The sequence below is a fragment of the Papio anubis genome, chromosome 12, assembly GCF_008728515.1.
Source record: "Papio anubis isolate 15944 chromosome 12, Panubis1.0, whole genome shotgun sequence".
Taxonomy (NCBI): domain Eukaryota; kingdom Metazoa; phylum Chordata; class Mammalia; order Primates; family Cercopithecidae; genus Papio; species Papio anubis.
The window spans coordinates 31,024,643-31,043,629 of record NC_044987.1 but is presented as its reverse complement, the minus strand read 5'-3'; the positions used below and the strand labels follow the sequence as shown (position 1 = coordinate 31,043,629).

Here is an 18,987-nt window from a genome sequence, read left to right as displayed (position 1 = left end):
TACCATTTAATTTGCCTTATTTTCTCATTAGATTGCAAAAGTATCTTAAATCTTGGGTTCATTTGATACTTTATACCTTTTTCTTTTTTCTGGAGTTTTTAGAAAGTAACACATAACTACTGATAGGCTAGCCTATAATAAAAACACCTGTATTAGTCTGTTTTTACACTACTAATAAAGACTTACCTGACACTGGGCAATTTACAAAAGAAAGGGGTTTATTGGACGCACAGTTCTACATGGCTGGTGAGGTGTCACAATCACGGTGGAAGGCAAGGAGGAGCAAGTCATATCTTACATGGATGGCAGCAAGCAAAGAGAGGGCTTGTGCAGAGAAACTCCCGTTTTTAAAACCACGAGGTCTCATGAGAGCCATTCACTATCATGAGAACAGCATGGGAAAGACCTGCCCCCCTCCATGATTCAGTCATCTCCCACCAGGTTCCTCCCACAACATGTGGGGATTATGGGAGCTACAAAATGAGATTGGGGTAGGGACATAGAGCCAAACCATATCAATACCTTAGCAAAATTTTAGCAAACAGGAATGACGAAAGTATGGTAATGTTCTTTGGAATATTTACCTTGCCTCCTTCGTTTCATGTGGTGAAATTATTGCTGCTTTAGTACCTCCTGTCTTAAAGAACTATTGAACTATTTAGATTGTGCCAGACTTCATAGTTTTAAAAAACTAGCCTTTCATTCATATAGAAACAGTTTTATATGCAGTGTAGAAATCCAAAATTGAAATAAGTGAAAAATGAGGCAATAATCACACCACCCAGACATTATGACACTTACATTTTTCATGGACATTTTTCCGAGTCTTTTTTCTTAACATGCACATATACAAATTTATAAGTGTTCTTTTAACTAAAATGAAAATCATACCATAATATTGTTTTATATTGTGCTCATTTTTAAAAACAGCTCCTACTATTTCATTTGAGAAAATTTTGATCTCTTTAACCCGGACCACATATAGATTGCCTGATTCTATTATTATTCTTGTAATTTTCCATCAATATAATTTTTTATATATTTCTTAGGAATTCAGCAAAACTTGCATATTGTCTTGATAATGGATTCTGCAAATTCAAACTTCATGATAAACTGTGAGAGTAATCCAGCTTTGCATAAGAAATGCCAGGTGTTGTGGATGGAGGGTTGGTCTGATAGCAGTATGAAGAAAGTAAGTTTAACAAATATTAAAAATTTTAAAAGCACATTTTATTTTTGAAGTTGTTGATTTTCACAACTTCTCTTTGGTGTTGGTTATAACATCATCTTAATTATGGCACCGAACATCTCTTATGTTTGGAAATGTCTCTATTTTCTTCTTACTCTTGCATCATAATTTAGTTGAATATAGAATTTTAGATTGAGGATCATGTTCTTAATTAAGAACCACAGAGACAACTATGCTTTAAAATGTTATGGCTTTAATTAACTAACCTATTATAGGCTGTCCTAGATTTAAAAAAAAATCATAGCAAGTATTTAACAAAGAATTTTTAAATCCTTAAAAAATATCATCGCTATGCTATGTGTTTGGAGCAGGATGAGTTAAAGTGTGAACTCATAACACTACCTTAACTGGAAGCCTCTTATTTTACTTCATTTGAATAAGTAATAATTTTCAACATTGTTTCTTTAAATGATACTCATATCCTTAATCACTAATTTCTTTATTTTTCTATAAGAGAAGTATAGTTTAATGCCTATTATGATTCAGATTAAGGAGTGTAATTTGAGATAAAAGACATGGTTTACAGATGAGGTAATATTTTAGTTACTGAAGGATATTTTAGCTTGAGGAGGCCACATGAATAAGAGGCATTCATTAAGAAGTCATTATTGGGTGCTTAGTATATACCACTGTTCTATGTATGTTGATGACATAGCAGAGGAAAAAAAACCAGATAGAGATCCCTACCCTCATGATGTTTACATTATTCTCAGGTATATCTGCGGAGAAAGCTTTCTAGGTGAAGATCCTGGGTAGAGATCTTGTCTGATGATTTTGAGGATCAGTAAGAGGCCACTTCACCTGGAGCAGAGTGATTGAGGGGAGAGTTGCTGAAGATGATGTCAGAGAACTAAGAGGAAACCAGTTAGGGTGGGGCTTTGTAAGCTACTACAGTGTATAGGATTTCAGCTTTTCCTGAGAACTAACTTACTTTTGAATGCTTTCAAACAGAAATATTCTGACTCATTTTTTAATGGGATTACTGTAGTTTCTGTGTTGAAAGTAGACTATAGAGGGCAATGGATGGAGCAGTTACAAATGATTGCAGTAATCCAGAGAGAAGAGGGTAGGTTGGGCTAAGGATGTAGTGGTAAGGTGGTGAGAAGTGGTTGTATTCTGGATATATTTTGCAGTAGAAACAACAGGATTTGTTGACAGATTGTAATCAGGTGTAATAGAAAGTGAGGAGTCAATGATACTTCTGAGTATTTTGGCTGGAGCAACTAGAAGGATGAAATGACCATCATTTGAGACAGAGGAGACTGGGAGAAGAACATATTAAGAGGAGACTGTGAGGCCTTGAGTTTTAGATGTGTTAAATATGAGATACCAGACACTGAAGTTATAAGTCTGAGAAGGCATTTGGATATATAAGCCTGGAGCTCCAGGGTCAGGCATACAGAAAAAAATTTGAGGAATTATCAGAGTGCAGGTGGTATTTAAAGCTATAAGAATGAATGATATCACCAAGGGAGTGAGAATAAACAAAAGAGAGCAGCGATCCAAGACTGAACCCTGGGACATTTCAACATTAAGAAACTGGGGAGATGAAGAGGAAGAACCAATGGAAACTGAGAAGAAGCTGCTAGGGAAATAAGAAAACCAGACAAACATTATATTTTAGAAACCAAAAGAAGATAGCATGTCAATGCTGGGCCTGTATTTTTTTTTTTTTAAAGATGGGACACAGTATAACATGTTAATATGCTGTTGAGAATGACTTAATAGGGAAGCAAAAATTATGTGATGCAAAACAGGGAAAAATTGCTAGAATAATATCATTGAGTAAGTGCACAACAAATGGATCTAGTGTACAAATGGAAGAATTAAGGATTGGCCTTTCCTATGAGAATGGAGGAATCATTTGCTATAACAGGAAAAAAAGCAGAATAGTAGGGGATAGATCTGGGTAGGTGGGCAGGTGTGGTACTGGAAAGTTTGGGAGACTCTTTTCTAATTGTTTCTATTTTCTTAGCGAAATAGGAAGATTATCCGCTGAGGGAAAGAATGAGGGAGAAGGTTTTGGAGGCTTAAAGAGACACAAGAAGACATGCAAAATAGTAGTTTGGGAGAATGAAAGAGGGAAAGGATTAGGAGAATGGAGTATGATAGGATTCACTTGAGGTTAGTGATCATGGAGTTCAATAGAGGCCAAACAATGTAGTTGTGTTTTTTTTTTCTCAAGCCATAGGTGCACTTATGGGTGCACAACTTGAGTAGGTGGTGACTTAGATTTTACCAGAATTGGGACTTTGCTACTTGAGTATGACAAAACAATTGAAGGCAAGAGAGTTGAGAATATTTATAAGAATATAATTATTTTGATTTATCATGGAATTTAAGTTGGTAAGGTGGTAAATTAGGATAGGAAGATGGTCGATGACAGTGAAGAGGTGGTCAAATCCGTAGATAGTAGGTTTCAGTGGAGTTTCAGGATTTTGATACTGGGAGGGAGTAAGCTGGGAAGACAGGAGTGTAGCGATAGAAGAATGGGATGTTTGAAAGTGAGATTATGGAAGGGTTTCACTTAGTGATAATTACAAAATCTCAGGATTTGACTGTGTAGGTGAGTGGCTGACAAAAAAAGTGTGGTGTCTAAGAGGAGAAGAGGTGCTCAAGGAATTGAGAGGTGAGGATATTAGAGTGATTATCTATAATGGATATTGAAATTGGGAATAATTAAGAAGGTAAGACAAGGATTGTGTTGGAAAGAGTGAAAGTGAGCCAAGAGCTAAAATTATTTCTGGAGTGAAGAAATGATTGGACTGGTAGATGCCTGCAGCAAGGAGGGTTAGTGGTTACTTTAGCCTGATAGTATGAAAACTAAATTTAGCGAGCTTAGTGAGGATGGTTTTGAAGTAGTTATGAAGTGCAAGAGGGCACTGCCTCACTTGCAGGCCCAGTGGTTCAAGGACATGATATTGCACGGTGTGCCTGGAAATAGAGAGTTCATGTGGCTGCTACACAGGGTATGTGGTACACTGTAGTGGGAAATATCAGGGACAGATAAGGAGGGAAAGCGTTTAAGTGCCATGACTTTGAATCTTATTTAATAAGCAACTAGAAGCAATTGAAAGTTAGTTTGAAGGGGTTGATAGGATCCATCCATTTTGGATATGTTACTGTATGAAAATGTTAATATGTGTTATATATTATGTTATGAATATGTTAATATATGAAATATCTCAGAATATGTAATAGATGAAAATAAAGCAAATTAATAGGCTTACTATGCCCATTCAGCTCTTTAAAAAGTACCATTTTTACTTCAAGGGAAGGAACGAGGCAAATCAGGCAGACAGACTGCTAATGCAGGATATTGTTTGAGGATAGACCATTTTAAAGAAAATGAGTTCCCAAAGAAACAGAGTAATGTTGATTTAAAAATATAAGTTTAAAATATTCTCACATAGGTTTAAGTGTTTTGTCAGAAATCAGTGAAGGCATACTCTGTCGCAAGAATTATGGTACATTCTTTTGGCTTACAGTTTTTTTTCAGTCTGAGAAATTTAAAAAATGATTTTTCGACCTAATTAGCTGGATCACTTGTGTTTCCTCTTGCTGGTAATGTCAGCTCTATCAGGTGAAAGAAATTCAAGCTATTTGGCTTAATTTAAAATTTCAAAATGTTACTTTAATTTTTTTCGGGAATCTAAACTGTCTTTTGTATATTCTAAAGTAGCATTTTTATAAGGTTATCTTTAATGATAATGATATCTGCTATGAAACTGTATTTGCTTATTTATAATAATGGCAAAATTTCAGTCATACTAAGAATATATTTTTAGAATGATCAGTTATGAAATTGATTATAAAATTATTTTTATTTACTTTTAGTTTTTATTTGAAAAAGCTAAGAATCCTTGCTACCCTACTATGCCATGAAGGCATTTTACTAGTTTTATGCCAAATAAAATATTTTTATTACTGTATGTTTTTAAATGGCATTGTGATTATTTTCTAATTTAATCCAAATTGTAATTTCCTTCATTTCATATAGTCTCACCATTTCAAGTGAGCTTTTCCCAATGTGCCATTAATTTGCAATCAGTTAATGGTTGATATGTGTCAAAATGATGTTTAGGAAATCATTTCTTCTAAATATTTCTGTATTTTTTTTTTCTCTTAGTCTGGAATGAATCCTAAAAGAAAAGTACAATCAATACTGACTTCTTTTGTGTTAAAGGTTTTTAACTTCTGATATGGAACTTAAACTTTTTCACAGTGATTTGCTTTTTATGTTTTAGATACCTGAAATGTTACTCAGTGAAACAGGTGGTGAAGAAAAATACAATGACAAAAAACGAAAAGAAGAAAAGAAAAAAAATTCAGGTAGTATTTTGATGAAATCAGTTTTATCTGGTTTTTATTTATGAAATAATTGCCTTTTTTAATGTTACAGTTTCATTAAAGATTCATGATTATAAATTTAAATAATGCTAAATGTAGCAAAATTAGATTTCTTCTGATGCAAACAAAATTTTGAAGCCCTTTTTATTTTTAAATTAAGGTTATGTCATTTAACATAGAATCCAACAGAATATCTACTGTGTGAGTTCAACACATTTAAAAATTATTTTTCTTACCTGAGTGATTTGAAGGACCTACTTAAATTGTTTAGAGTCTTTGGCAAGCCCCCTAGACTTTTCATATTTGCTTATCACTTAGATATGGCACAGAACTCTATAACTTATATATGAAAAAGTTTTATGACGTTCTGTGAGTATGGACTTAATCTTTTCTTAACTATAATATTCTCATTATTTTCTCTTCAAATCAGTTTTGATTGTGGTCTTTATACCATAGCTTATTCACTTGTTTATTTAAGCATCTAATAATCAAATATTTATTGAACTCGTTTTATACTATGTACTGGGCTGGATATTAGAGATCACTTAGTAGCTCATAGTCCAGTGATAGTGAGAATTATGTTATATATAAACATAAATCTCTGATATAGCAAGATAAGTGATGGTAGAAGTTTATATGAAATACATTGGAAAGTAAAACTTTAGCAGATATCATAGGAAATAGACATTGTCCAGACAGGCAGTTTGAGAAAGTCATTCTGGTTAGAGTGAGTAGCATGGGAAAGGTTTGGAGAAGTGAGATGGGCATTTTATGAAACTATAAACAGCCTAAAGGGCTGAAACATAAGATGTATAAATAAGTACTAGATGAAGAGTGAGGAAAAGGTTATCATGGTCAGGTAATGAAGAGCGTTCTGCATTATGCTAAGGAATTTGGATTCTAACTTGCAGGTGATAGGTCTTAATTGAGAGATTTAAAAGGAGATTTAACCAGAGTTTTGTTTTAGAAGCAGAAATGTCTTTTTTTTTTTTTTTTTTTGAGACAGAGTCTCCCTCTTTACCCCAGGCTGGAGTGCAGTGGCACAATCTCCACTCACCGCAAGCTCCGCCTCCCGGGTTCACACCATTCTCCCTCCTCAGCCTCCCGAGTAGCTGGGACCTCAGCCGCCCGCCACCACGCCCGGCTAATTTTTTTAATGTATTTTTAGTAAAGACGGGGCTTCACCGTGTTAGCCAGGATGGTCTCGATCTCCTGACCTCGTGATCCGCCCGCCTCCGCCTCCCAAAGTGCTGGGATTACGGGCGTGAGCCACCACGCCCAGCCGGAAATATCTTTATATATCCCTTTTTTCAGTTATTAGAAAATAGATTTGTAATAGGAGAAACCAAAATCAATTACATCATTTTAGAAGTTTGTTGTAGTAATCTAAGAGAGACAAGATGAAGGCCTAAACCAAAGAAGAGGTAATAAGAATGGAGGAAGGAATGGACTTGGTGGATATTAGGAGGTAATCTCAATGAGACTTGATGATTACGTAATGGCTGTGGCACACAAGAAGAAGGAGAGTCAAGGATGTTTCTTGGGGTTCTGTCTTGGAATATTCATTACAAATTGATTTCATTCACGGGGGCTGGGAATACAGATGCAAATTGTGTCAGTGAGAGGAATATGATGTGTTTGATCATGGATATATTGAATCTAATGTGAACTTATTCTTAACTTTTTGGCATTTGAAGTCTTGTTTCTCCCTGTATCAAATGGGAGTGGATAGGTATTTTGTATATTGCTTTTCTGTTCAGCAGATTGTATTTAGCTCACTTTTGGATTACTGTACATTTGTTATATAGTCCCAATTAATTTATGTATTATGACAACATGTAAATTTATTTTTCTTGCAACAATAAAGATGTTCAGGGGAAATATATAACAGTAGATGAATAGATGCTACTAAAACTAGAGAATTCAAAATTCCTAAGAAGATGGGAGCTGTGAATAGTTGTCTTTTGTGCATCTTTAAGCAAAGATGCTATCTCATATTTATAATTATATAGCATGGAAGTATCTTGTATAAAATAACTATCATTAGGATATTTTCTCTTATTTTTAATGAGTCATGCATATAATAAGTTATTTTTATTTTCTATTTTTTTCTAGTTGATCCTGATTTTCTAAAATCATTTTTATTAATCCATGAATCTTGTAAAGCATATGGTGCTACACCAAGCCGATATATGACCTTTTTGCATGTGTATTCTGCCATTAGTAGCAGCAAGAAAAAGGAATTATTAAAAAGACAAAGTCATTTGCAGGTATAGTATTGGTAATCTTGAATTATTTTATCTATATATAGGAAACAAGAGTTTTGTAAATTGCAATATTATGTTGCGAGTGGCATATATCTGGTATTAATAAATGTACTGTATTAAAAGCCTTGGAAAACAGTCTCACTTTCGTACCTATGTTGCCCTCTAGGTTTTAGTAATGATTTGTATTTTTTTTTTAATTCAATGGTTATTTCTTTTCTTCACTGGTTGGCATTTATGGGTTTTTGATAGCTTATGGTACTCTCTTTAAGAGTCTCTTTCACATGAAAACATTTTTAGAAATTAAGAAAACTTTTCTTCGGCATAAGAATGATACAATGGACTTTGGGGACTTGGGGGAAGAGTGGGGTGGGGAGGGATAAAAGGCAACAAATATGATGCAGTGTATACTGCTCTGGTGATGGGTGTATCAGTATCTCACAATTCACCACTAAAGAACTTATGTAACCAAATGCCACCTGTACCCCAATAACTTACGGCAAAGTAAAATAAAATAATAATAAAAAAGAAAACCCTGTTATTAATTAAAACATAATAGCCAAGATTATACTTTGTAATAACCTTTAAAATTAAAATTATATTTTATAAAGTAATGTTTTCATCCATGTCACTTAGTACATTCTGAACAGTTTTCTTTCTGTATTTCTCTAATTATAGAGCTTTAACTTAAATGTGACATTAGAATGTCAGCCTCTGAAGTTGTTAGAGAACATTTCCTTTCTGAAATTCTAGTTTCCCTTTGTTAGGGTAATAAAGTAGGCTCCATCTTAATTGACATAATTATCTTTATCATTTCTACTGATTCACTTTCATTTATATTAAGGTACTAACTATACAGGCTTTTGGGAGGATTGATTTCCTGATTTAGTTCTCTATGGTACTTTGGATAAATTACTTTAACTTACTGTTTTGCAGCTTAATTGGGTCAATGGTAGTTGTATGTGAGTATATTAGATAAAATTCATAAATTCATATGGAAATAACCTAGCTTATTACCTGTACTTTATGTTGGGTGCTCAATAAATATTAGTTAGATTCCTTTTTTGCCGTTACTCTTTCCCCAAATCTTCTGATTTGTTAGGTGACAAAAACACGATAGAAGATAAAGAATTTTTTTCATGTATATCCCTGGGTTCATTATTCTGTTGTTTAAATAGTAGGATGGGGTACCATCAATGGCCAGGCCAGGGTCAAATGCCCACCCAAAATGCAGGTAAGGCAAGTGAATGACAGCCCACCAGAACCATATGTCAGGCAGTCTCTTACAAGAAAAGTGAATATTAGATAAACAAAATTAGGTCATGTCTAGTATAAAAAAGAGTGACTCGAGTCCTTTTTCCCTGTCAGTGAGACTGAAATTAGAAAAGGTTTAGTGAGTTATTCCTTTCTTGCTATTTTCTCTCCCATCTAATGTAATGGTAAAAAGTATTTTTTATTAAGTTCAGTGTTTAAACTATCAAATATGTATTTATCTGTTTAGCTTTTCTGTGATGCTTTTTTTCAAGTCTTATGTATTTACTTTTTAAAATTTTATAGATATTGATAATTTTATTGATATTTATGGGGTACATGTGATATTTTGATTCATGCAAGAATGTGTAATGATCAAAGGGTGATTAGTGATGTTGAACAATTTTTCATATACTTGTTGGCCATTTGTGTGTCTTTTTAAAAAAAATCTATTCAGATCCTTTGCCTACTTTTTAATGGAATTCTTTGTTGTTGTTGTTGTTCAGTTGTTTGAATTTCTTGTATATTCTACATGTTAAGCCTCTTGTCAAATGAACAGTTTGCAAATATTTTCTCCCATTTAACAGGTTGTTTCTTCACTCTGTTAAATGTTTCCTTTGCTGTGAAGAAGCTTTTTACTTTAGTCTCATTTTTCTATTTTCATTTTTGTTGCCTATGCTTTTGAGATCTTAACCATAAAATTTTTGCCTAAACCAATATCCTGGAGCATTTCCTCAATGTTTTATTCTACAAGTTGTATAGTTCCAGGTCTTTTGTTTAAGTCTTTAATCCATTTTGAATTGATTTTTGTGTATGATGACAGAGGGAGGTCTAGTTTCATTCTTTTGCATATGGATATCCAATTTTCCCACCACCATTTAATGAATAGTGTCCTTTTCCTAATATATTTTCTCGTTCCTTTGTTGAAAATCTGTGGACTGTAAATACATGAATTTATTTCTGGGTTCTTTATTCTGTTCCATTGGTCTGTGTGCATGTTTTATATCAATACCATCCCATTTTGGTTACTGTAGCTTTGTAGTATATTTTGGAGTCAGGTAGTGCGATGCCTCTATCTTTGTTCTTTTTGCTCAGGATTGCTTTGGCTATTCAGGCTCTTTTGTGGTTCCAAACAAATTTTTTGATTTTTAAAAAAAAATTTATGTGAAGAATGTAATTAGTATTTTCATAGGTATTACATTGAATCAGTAGATCGCTTTGAGTAGTATGGCTATTTGAACAATACTAATACTTCTTTTTTTTTTTTTTTTTTTTTTTTGAGTTGGAGTCTTGCTCTGTTGCTCAGGCTAGAGTGTAATAGTGCAATCTCGGCTCACTGCAGCCTCCAACTCCTGGGTTCAAGTGATTCTTGTGCCTCAGCCTCCTGAGTAGTGGGGATACAGGCAGCTGCCACCCTGTCTGGCTAATTTTTTATTTTCAGTAGAGATGGGGTTTCATTATGTTGGCCAGGCTAGTCTGGAACTCCTGACCTCAAGTGATCCACCCACCTCAGCCTCCCAAAGTGCTGAGATTACAGGCATGAACCACTGCACCCAGCCACAACAATGTTAATACTTCTGATTCATGAGCATGAGATATCTTTCCCTTTTTTTTTTTGGTATCTTCAATTTCTTTCATCCGCGTGCTGTATAGTTTGTCTTGTAGAGGTCTTTCATCTCCTTGGTTAACTTTATTCCCAGGTATTTTTTTTTTTTGGTAGCTGCTGTAAATAGGATTGCCTTCTTAATTTCTTTTTCAGTGAGTTTGTTATTGAAGTCTAGAAACATTACTGATTTTTCTGTGTTGATTTTGTATCCTGCAGCTTTACTGAATTTGCTTATTCTAAGAGTTTTTTTGGTGGAATCTTTAGGGTTTTCTAAGACATGAAATCATGCTAATCTATAAAGAGGGACAATTTGACTTCCTCTTTTTCAGTTTGGATGTCTTTTGTTTCTTTCTCTTGCCTGATTGCTGTGGCTTGGACTTCTGGTACTCTGTTGAATAGGAGTGGTGAAAGTGGGCATCCTATTCTTGTTCAGTTCTTAGAAAAGGCTTCCAGCTTTTCCCCATTCAGTGTGATGTGAGCAGAGGGTTTGTCTTTATTATGTTGAGGTATGTTCTTCCAATGCCTAATTTTTTGAGAGTTCTTGCCTTGAAGGTATGTTGAATTTTATCAAGTGTGTTTTCTGTGACTATTTTGATGAATATCTGGTTTTTGTCCTTTGTTGTGCTGATGTGATATATTATGTTAGCTGATTTGCATATGTTGAACCATTCTCTGTGATGCTTTAAAATTTGTTTTTCTTTAAAACCTCTGTGGGATCTTTTACTACATCTTAATGAGTATTATATGAAATAAATTGTTATAATTAGCAATAAGAAAAAAATCTAAGTCTACTTGCTACTGTTTTGTATATACACACTTAACATGTTTGCTTGATTCTTTTCTATAGGGCTTTATTTACTGTGTTTATGTAAAATTCTTTTTTTAAAATATTACCAATCAATATTTTATTGATGTAGGCTGGTGTATCTAAACTAAATGAAGCTAAAGCTCTTGTGGATGAACTGAACAGAAAAGCTGGAGAACAAAGTGTATTACTTAAAACTAAGCAAGATGAAGCAGATGCTGCCCTTCAAATGATCACAGTGTCAATGCAGGTAATGTTTGGAGTGATCACAAAAATGAAAACAATAGGGAGAGCATTTATGACTGACTGTCAGTGAAAAATAACATTTTCACTTAGGTGGATTTAAAAAACATTGCTTTTTCATACTGAGTCAGACTGATGTTATGTACTTAAGCTTTTGTGGAAGGGCATGGTATTTTCCCACATTGTTTAGAATGATTACTCAGTGCATTCAGTTGACCATATGCAACTTATGTAGTCTCTTTTTATATTTTAAATTGGCATGGATCTGTCTGTAACTGATTTTATTTCTTATACTCTCCCAGTTAGGTTGGTATTTCCTTTTATTTTTCTTAGAATTCTCTCCTTCAGGCTTTGAGAGTTTTCCTTGCTTTTAATTTTCTCAAGATTTATGGAATGTTTTTCTTCTTTCAGTACTTTCATGATGTTTTGTATTTTGAGTATATATTTTTTGAGCTGTTGCCTTTGTTTTGTTGAACCCCTTCAAAGGAGATTTCTCTGAGTTCCTTCCTTGCCCCAGTATTTTATGTCTCCATCCTCTTTCAGGATGCTCTTGTTCATTTTATTGCTCTTACTACCAACTGCATGTAACTGTTTTCAAATTCATCTTTTTTATTCTTTATCCTAACTCCTTTTATTAGCTTCAGACTTACTCAATTACTGGCAGGGCGTGGTTGCTCACGCCTGTAATCCTAGCTCTTTGGGAGGCCGAGTGGAAAGATCGCTTGAGCCCATGAGTTTGAGACCAGCCTGGGCAATATAGTGAGACCTTATCTCTACAAAAAAAATTAAAAATTAGCCAAATGTGGTAGCATGTGCCTGTAGTCCCAGCTACTGAGGAGGCTGAGGTAGGAGGATTGCTTGAGTTTAAGAGATAGAGGTTTCAATGAGCTGAAATCATGCCACTGCTCTCCAGCCTGGGTAACAGAGCAAGACTCTCAAACAAAAAAAAAAAAATTCAGTTTTATCTGTTAAACATGTCTTTTTAGAAGTCTCTTGGGCATTACAATTTGAAACAGATTCAAAATTGAATTTACAAGTTTTCTTTCCTGTATTTCTTTCCTCAGGTTATGGTACTATAATATACACTAATTATTTAAGACAGAACTTAAAAATCACATTGTACTGAGACTTTTGTTACCTTATTCATTAATGTAATGAGTCATTAAATTCTGTCAATTTTGCTTTCCTGACTATGCCTCAAATATGTTTCTCCATCTCCATGTTGGTGACTGTTACCTTGTCAAATAGGGACTAGTCTAATGCCTCTTTTATGAAAATTAATATTCATCAGACTAATATATATCTCAATTAAAAAATAAATGGCATGAACAATCTTAAAAATAACAAAGTTGTGGGACTTAGGATTTCAAGACTGACTTTTCAGTAATCATTTTAAGGCAGTGTGATATTAGTGTAGGCATAGAGATCATTGGAATGTGGTCAGTTGATTTTACACAAAAATGCCAATTAAATGGGGAAAGATAGTCTTTTTAAAAAATAGTGCTGGATATTTGGATGTCCAAGTAGAGAGAGAAAAAGCCCAGAACCTTTCCCTTTTAACTTACACAAAAATTTACACAGTATGGATGATGGATCTAAGATTAGAACATTAAATTATAAAACTTAGAAGAAAACACAGGAGAACATCTTTATGACCTTAGGTGAGGTGAAGACTTATTAGATGTGATATCAAAATAGAAAAAGAAAATTGATAAGTTGGATTTCATCAAAATGAAAACTTCTGCTCTTTGAAATGAAATGAATGAAATAAGTTCTGAAATGAAAAGGCAAGTCACAGACTGGGAGAAAATATTTACAAAACATGTATTTGATAAAGAACTTCTATTCAGAATTTTTAAAAAGTACTACAACTCAATAATAGTAAAACGGAACTCCAGTTTAACAATGAACGAAAGATTAGAGCAGACCATTTATGAAAGAAGATCTATAAACGACCAGTAAACACATGAAAAGATGTTAATTTCATTATCATCGAGTAAATGTAAGCTACAGTCCCAGTGATATGCTTCTACATATCCACTAGAATGGGTGAAATAAAAAGACTGAAAATACCTCAGTCTAGTGTGGCGAGGCGGGGTGGAGCATCTGGAACTCTTTATAATTGCTGGAGGAAATGAAAAATGCTACTTTTCAAAAGTTTGGCACAGTCTCATAAAGTTAAACATATCTTAGTACATCAGCCAGGAGTCCCACTTTCAGATTTTTAGCTAAGAGAAATCAAAACTTGATAAATCTTAGAAACGTTACACTTAAGTGAAAACAGCCAGACACAAAAGACTGTATACTATATGATTCCTTTGTGAGAAATTATAGAAGCAGCCAATCTATGATAGAAATCAAATTAGTGAGTACCTGACCTGGTAAGTAATACATCAGAAAATGTACATATAATAATTTTTATACTGTAAAACTTTAGCATAATTTTTTTCTCAAGGTATTTTGGAACAAAATTAATATAAATATTTACTTAATGAAATCAGCCATTTTTATCGTTAAAAAAACTGTCAATTATTTTGACCTTAAAAGAGTTATTTGAAATGTGAAAAATCAAACACTACATAAAGGATAACATGGTTAATTACCATGTATTTATAAAGGAAAATATTCGGCATTATGTGTGCTTTGTGTACTCTCTGGCTAGTGACATTAGTAATACACATTGAGTATGTGCTACTTTTTTCTCTGTGCTGTTCTGAGAAGCAATATTTCTAAGACTGTAGCTAATTTTATTATCCAGCAGAGACCCAGGAGAATAACTATGCATCTCATAAGTTAATAATTTTGCTTAATTATAAATAGCAGATATTTCTGTTTGGTATTTTGTAGAAAGTACTGTCTGAAGAGATAGCTTAAATACCAAATTGTGTAACTTCTAAGGCTTGCAATTCTAGGTTTATGGCATGAAGAAAGTGCAAATTAAAGCTATACAAACTCAGAATAGAGATACCTTCCAATTGGATCAGGAGGTTAATAAAAGAAGGAATTCATGAGCTGTGCCTGGGCTGTTTAAGTGTTCAATACATTTTATTATGATTATTTAGGAAACTATGCATTTCAAGATCTGGGCATGGCAATACATGCCTTTAATGTCAGCTACTTGGGAAGCTGAAGTGCGGGGGAACCCTTGAGTCCGGGGAGCCTAATCAACGTAGTGAGACCCTGTCTCAAAAAGAAAAAAAAAAGGAAGGAAAAAAACTCACAATGACAAATACAAAGATGTTCAACCTCATCAATAATCAAGGAAATACAAATTAAAATCATACTTTGAAAGTTATGCATTTCTGCTGGGCTCAGTGGCTCATGTCTGTAATCCCAGCACTTTGGGAGGCCGAAGCAGGTGGATCACAAGGTCAGGAGTTCGAGATCAGCCTGGCCAACACGGCGAAACCTGATCTCTACTAAAAATACAAAAATTAGCTGGGCATAGTGGTGGGCATCTGTAATCCCAGCTACTTGGGAGGCTGAGGTAGGAAAATCACTTGAACCTAGGAGGTGGAGGTTGCAGTGAGCTGAGACATGCCATTGCACTCCAGCCTGGACGACAAGAGCGAGACTCTGTCTCAAAATAAATAAAAATAAAAATTAAAAAAAAGAAAATTATGTATTTCTATCTTCTTTAAATTTTATGTAAAAAGCATTTATTGCTTTGCTAAGGAGAAAAAATTAAAGCACTGAAACCTTTCTGATAGAAAATATGGAGTAAAATATATAATTGGTTTCCCAGGCATTTTGGAAACTCTCTTGTCATAGATTCAAAACTAATATTGGGTAAACATTTAATAGAAAATATTATTTTGAAATGTTATATTTTAGGTTTCGTGCTTTTAAATATCATGCATTAAAATTGATTAGAATGCCACTTAAATATTCTTATAGGATGCTAGCGAGCAAAAAACAGAACTTGAAAGACTGAAGCACAGAATAGCAGAAGAAGTTGTTAAAATTGAAGAAAGAAAAAATAAAATTGATGATGAATTAAAAGAAGTACAAGTAAGTTAAAAAACATGCTAAGATCCATTTACATTTTTGCTTACCAGCTATATGTAGGAATTTAAACATTATTTGTATCTCAAGTTGTTTTCTCATGGTATTATAAAATGTGGTTTTCAACCAAAATATTACTTGTAAAAGAGAACAAGAAGGAAAGCCTGCCAGAAAAAGTATAAATTAATAGATGATAATTTAAAAGAATCTTTGTTTTCCATGAGCCATATGGTTTTGATTGTAGAGGGAAAAAATATGTTAGATAAATTAAGATATACTGTTAAGCTCTTTTTCTCCAGTTGATTAAATTAGTCAGCTAGTCCTAAGATATAAAGAGCGTCTTGAAAATGACAAATTGTCTCAAAACAAGTTAGATTTTCCAAATTAGATTGTTGCAGTTGTGGTGGCAAGAAGTCTTACTGTCTCAACTTGAATGTTTTTTACTCCTTGTATGATTTGAAGCATTTTGTTATTTTAAGAGAGAGGACATTAGTAACTATAGTCATTTTGCATAAATGACAATAAAAGATAATTTGTCAAGAGTTAGTGATTTAAAAAATATAGAATTTGAAAATAAAAATTGCCTTTTTCTCTTTTAGCCTTTAGTCAATGAAGCTAAACTAGCAGTTGGAAACATTAAGCCAGAGTCACTTTCAGAAATCCGCTCACTACGCATGCCACCTGATGTAATTAGAGACATTCTTGAAGGAGTTTTAAGGTTGATGGGTATCTTTGATACATCTTGGGTGAGCATGAAAAGGTAAATTTTTCAATTTGTGAAAAATATTATTTCAGCAATGAATGACACATTCTTTCATAGTTTTAAATATTTCTTATATTGTTTTTCAAAGTGCACTTCATCTAAATACATGGGTATTCATTTTGCCTTGAAATTTCAAGGTATTCTATGTAATCATATATCAGGATCTATATATTCCTTTCTCTAAGTGGTTGTTAAAAGTGTCAGAAGAAAAGGAATACCTTAGAATCTTTAAGAAATTTCTCAATAAATATAATAATGTATTTGGTCCATACATAGTAGAGAGGACTGTGATTTCACTGTGATTTACTGATGAAGAAAATACAGTCACTATCCTTAAGAGTCTTGTATTACTGAGAGAGGGAAAGAGACAGAGACAGAAACAGAAAGAAGGAGACCCTTAAATAATAAAAGGGAGCTGGAAACTAGAAGAGAATAAGGTATTAACACAGTATGAAACCATGCAGGCTCAGGTTTCATGTTATAATAGTGGTGTTATGGTTTGTGCCGATATTAAGTTCCTTGTTAGTATTTAGGTTGATAGTAAAGAGTTCATTTTATATCTGGAGATGGAGGAGGACATAGGTTGAGAGAGCACTTTAAGTTACCTTAAAAGGAGTCAGACAATTTTCTTGCACATCCTAGAACATATGAGTACCTAATAGTTTACAAATAAGGATTTGAGTAGAACAAGATGTGATTCTTTCATATCATTTCTTAGTTTATTCACAGAACATTAGAAAGACTGTTGTACATCTCTCTAGAGTTTTTGTTGTCTACAAAAAGTCAATAATATGGCTGGGCACACCTGCAATCCCAGCACTTTGGGAGGCAAAGGCACTTTAGGCCAGGAGTTTGAGACCAGCCTGGGCAACATGGTGAAACCCGATCTCTAATAAAAATACAAAAAATTAGCCAGATGTGGTGGCACACACCTGTGGTCCCAGCTACTCAGGAGGCTGAGGTGGGAGGATCGCTTGAACCCAGGAGGTGAAGGTTGCAGTGAGCTGAGATTGAACCACGGCACTCCAGCCTAGGTGACAGAGTGAGACTCTGTCTCAAAACAAACACAAAAAATAAGGATAATACATTAGAAGCTTAAAGGTTTTAGTACCGTATTTTTTGTTAACTAATGGATTAAAAGTATTGCATTCACCATTTTGTTAAACTGATTTTTTTTCAGAAACAGCAAATTTTGTTTAGTCTCATTTAAGGAAATATGCTTTAATTTTAGTTTCCTTGCAAAAAGAGGTGTAAGAGAAGACATAGCAACCTTTGATGCCCGAAATATTTCAAAGGAAATAAGAGAGAGTGTTGAAGAACTTCTTTATAAAAATAAAGGATCTTTTGATCCAAAGGTAATTTTTAAGTTATATCATAAATTTGCTTTTCCATACCATATAATATTCTGCTGTTTAAAATGTGATGTTTTGTCATTGCCAATTGTTTAGCTCACTTAAAAGTGAAAATCAAAAATAAGCTTATAGGTATTACATCTGGGAAGCATTAACCATCAGAATCAGGTAAATTAGAATCTAGGTAGCAGGGGAGATTTATTGAGTGGTTTTAATAGTTTTGTATCTGCTGTTGAAAGTTAAAAAAAAAAACTTTTTTTTTAACTTTCAACTGCCCTGGTGTACTTTTATTTTTTCTTGTGTCACTTGTCAGATGACAACAGGTATCTGTGTTAGGACAGTGGTATCTAATTTCAGTGAACAATTTAGATTTCATGATTCTGGTATTCTTTTAGATCCCTTAATCAAAATGTTATGTACATCTTCTTTAACACCAATTACAATGGTTTTAAAGCTGCTCTTATGTAATAAAGATACTCGAACATTGTTGTGGCTGACACATGTATTCATTAGAAATGTGACTAATAGAAAATTATGTTGATAAAACATCTTTATTTTAAAGATTCTGTGTGGTTCAAAAATTTATTTTTAAGTGAAAATAGAGTTCATGTATATTTCTCTTAATCAAAATAGAAGTTCACTGTATTTTTGTTTTAGCTATAAGCCAAAAACTTCTTTATTTGGGTCAAGTTAATAAATGTCCAAATAAAGTGTGTTAGAATTAACTTTGCTTTCATCTGAAATTAAGTAAGGATGTTGAATCACTTCTCATGGATTTTTCAGAATGCTAAGCGTGCCAGTACTGCAGCTGCACCTTTGGCTGCCTGGGTGAAAGCCAATATCCAGTATTCCCATGTCTTGGAACGAATTCAGCCTTTGGAAACTGAACAGGCAGGATTAGAATCGTAAGTGAAATATAAAATATAAACAATTCTAACCTTTATTTTCATCAGTTTGATGAGGTTTTAATATTATTTTTTATTTTTTCTCTATTTGTAAAATGGCAGTTGACAATACTAAAATATATAAAATGAGTCAATTAAATGTAAATTTAAAAACAGATCAAAACAAGAAAGCAGTTAGAAGGAGATAGCAGAAC

General features: G+C 33.5%; 1 protein-coding gene across 5 annotated transcripts in view; it reads left to right on the top strand.

Annotated features, from left to right (window-relative positions):
• Positions 1-18,987, top strand: part of DYNC2H1 (dynein cytoplasmic 2 heavy chain 1) — a 354,596-nt gene that overhangs the window by 90,176 nt on the left and 245,433 nt on the right. For all 5 annotated transcript variants that reach the window (XM_031653015.1, XM_031653014.1, XM_031653012.1 and 2 more), the window contains 8 exons: positions 1,050-1,192; positions 5,497-5,581; positions 7,715-7,869; positions 11,638-11,775; positions 15,666-15,779; positions 16,373-16,533; positions 17,768-17,891; positions 18,672-18,793. In XM_031653015.1, coding sequence (XP_031508875.1) covers positions 1,050-1,192; positions 5,497-5,581; positions 7,715-7,869; positions 11,638-11,775; positions 15,666-15,779; positions 16,373-16,533; positions 17,768-17,891; positions 18,672-18,793 — 1,042 coding nt within the window. The remainder of the gene's footprint in view (positions 1-1,049; positions 1,193-5,496; positions 5,582-7,714; positions 7,870-11,637; positions 11,776-15,665; positions 15,780-16,372; positions 16,534-17,767; positions 17,892-18,671; positions 18,794-18,987) is intronic.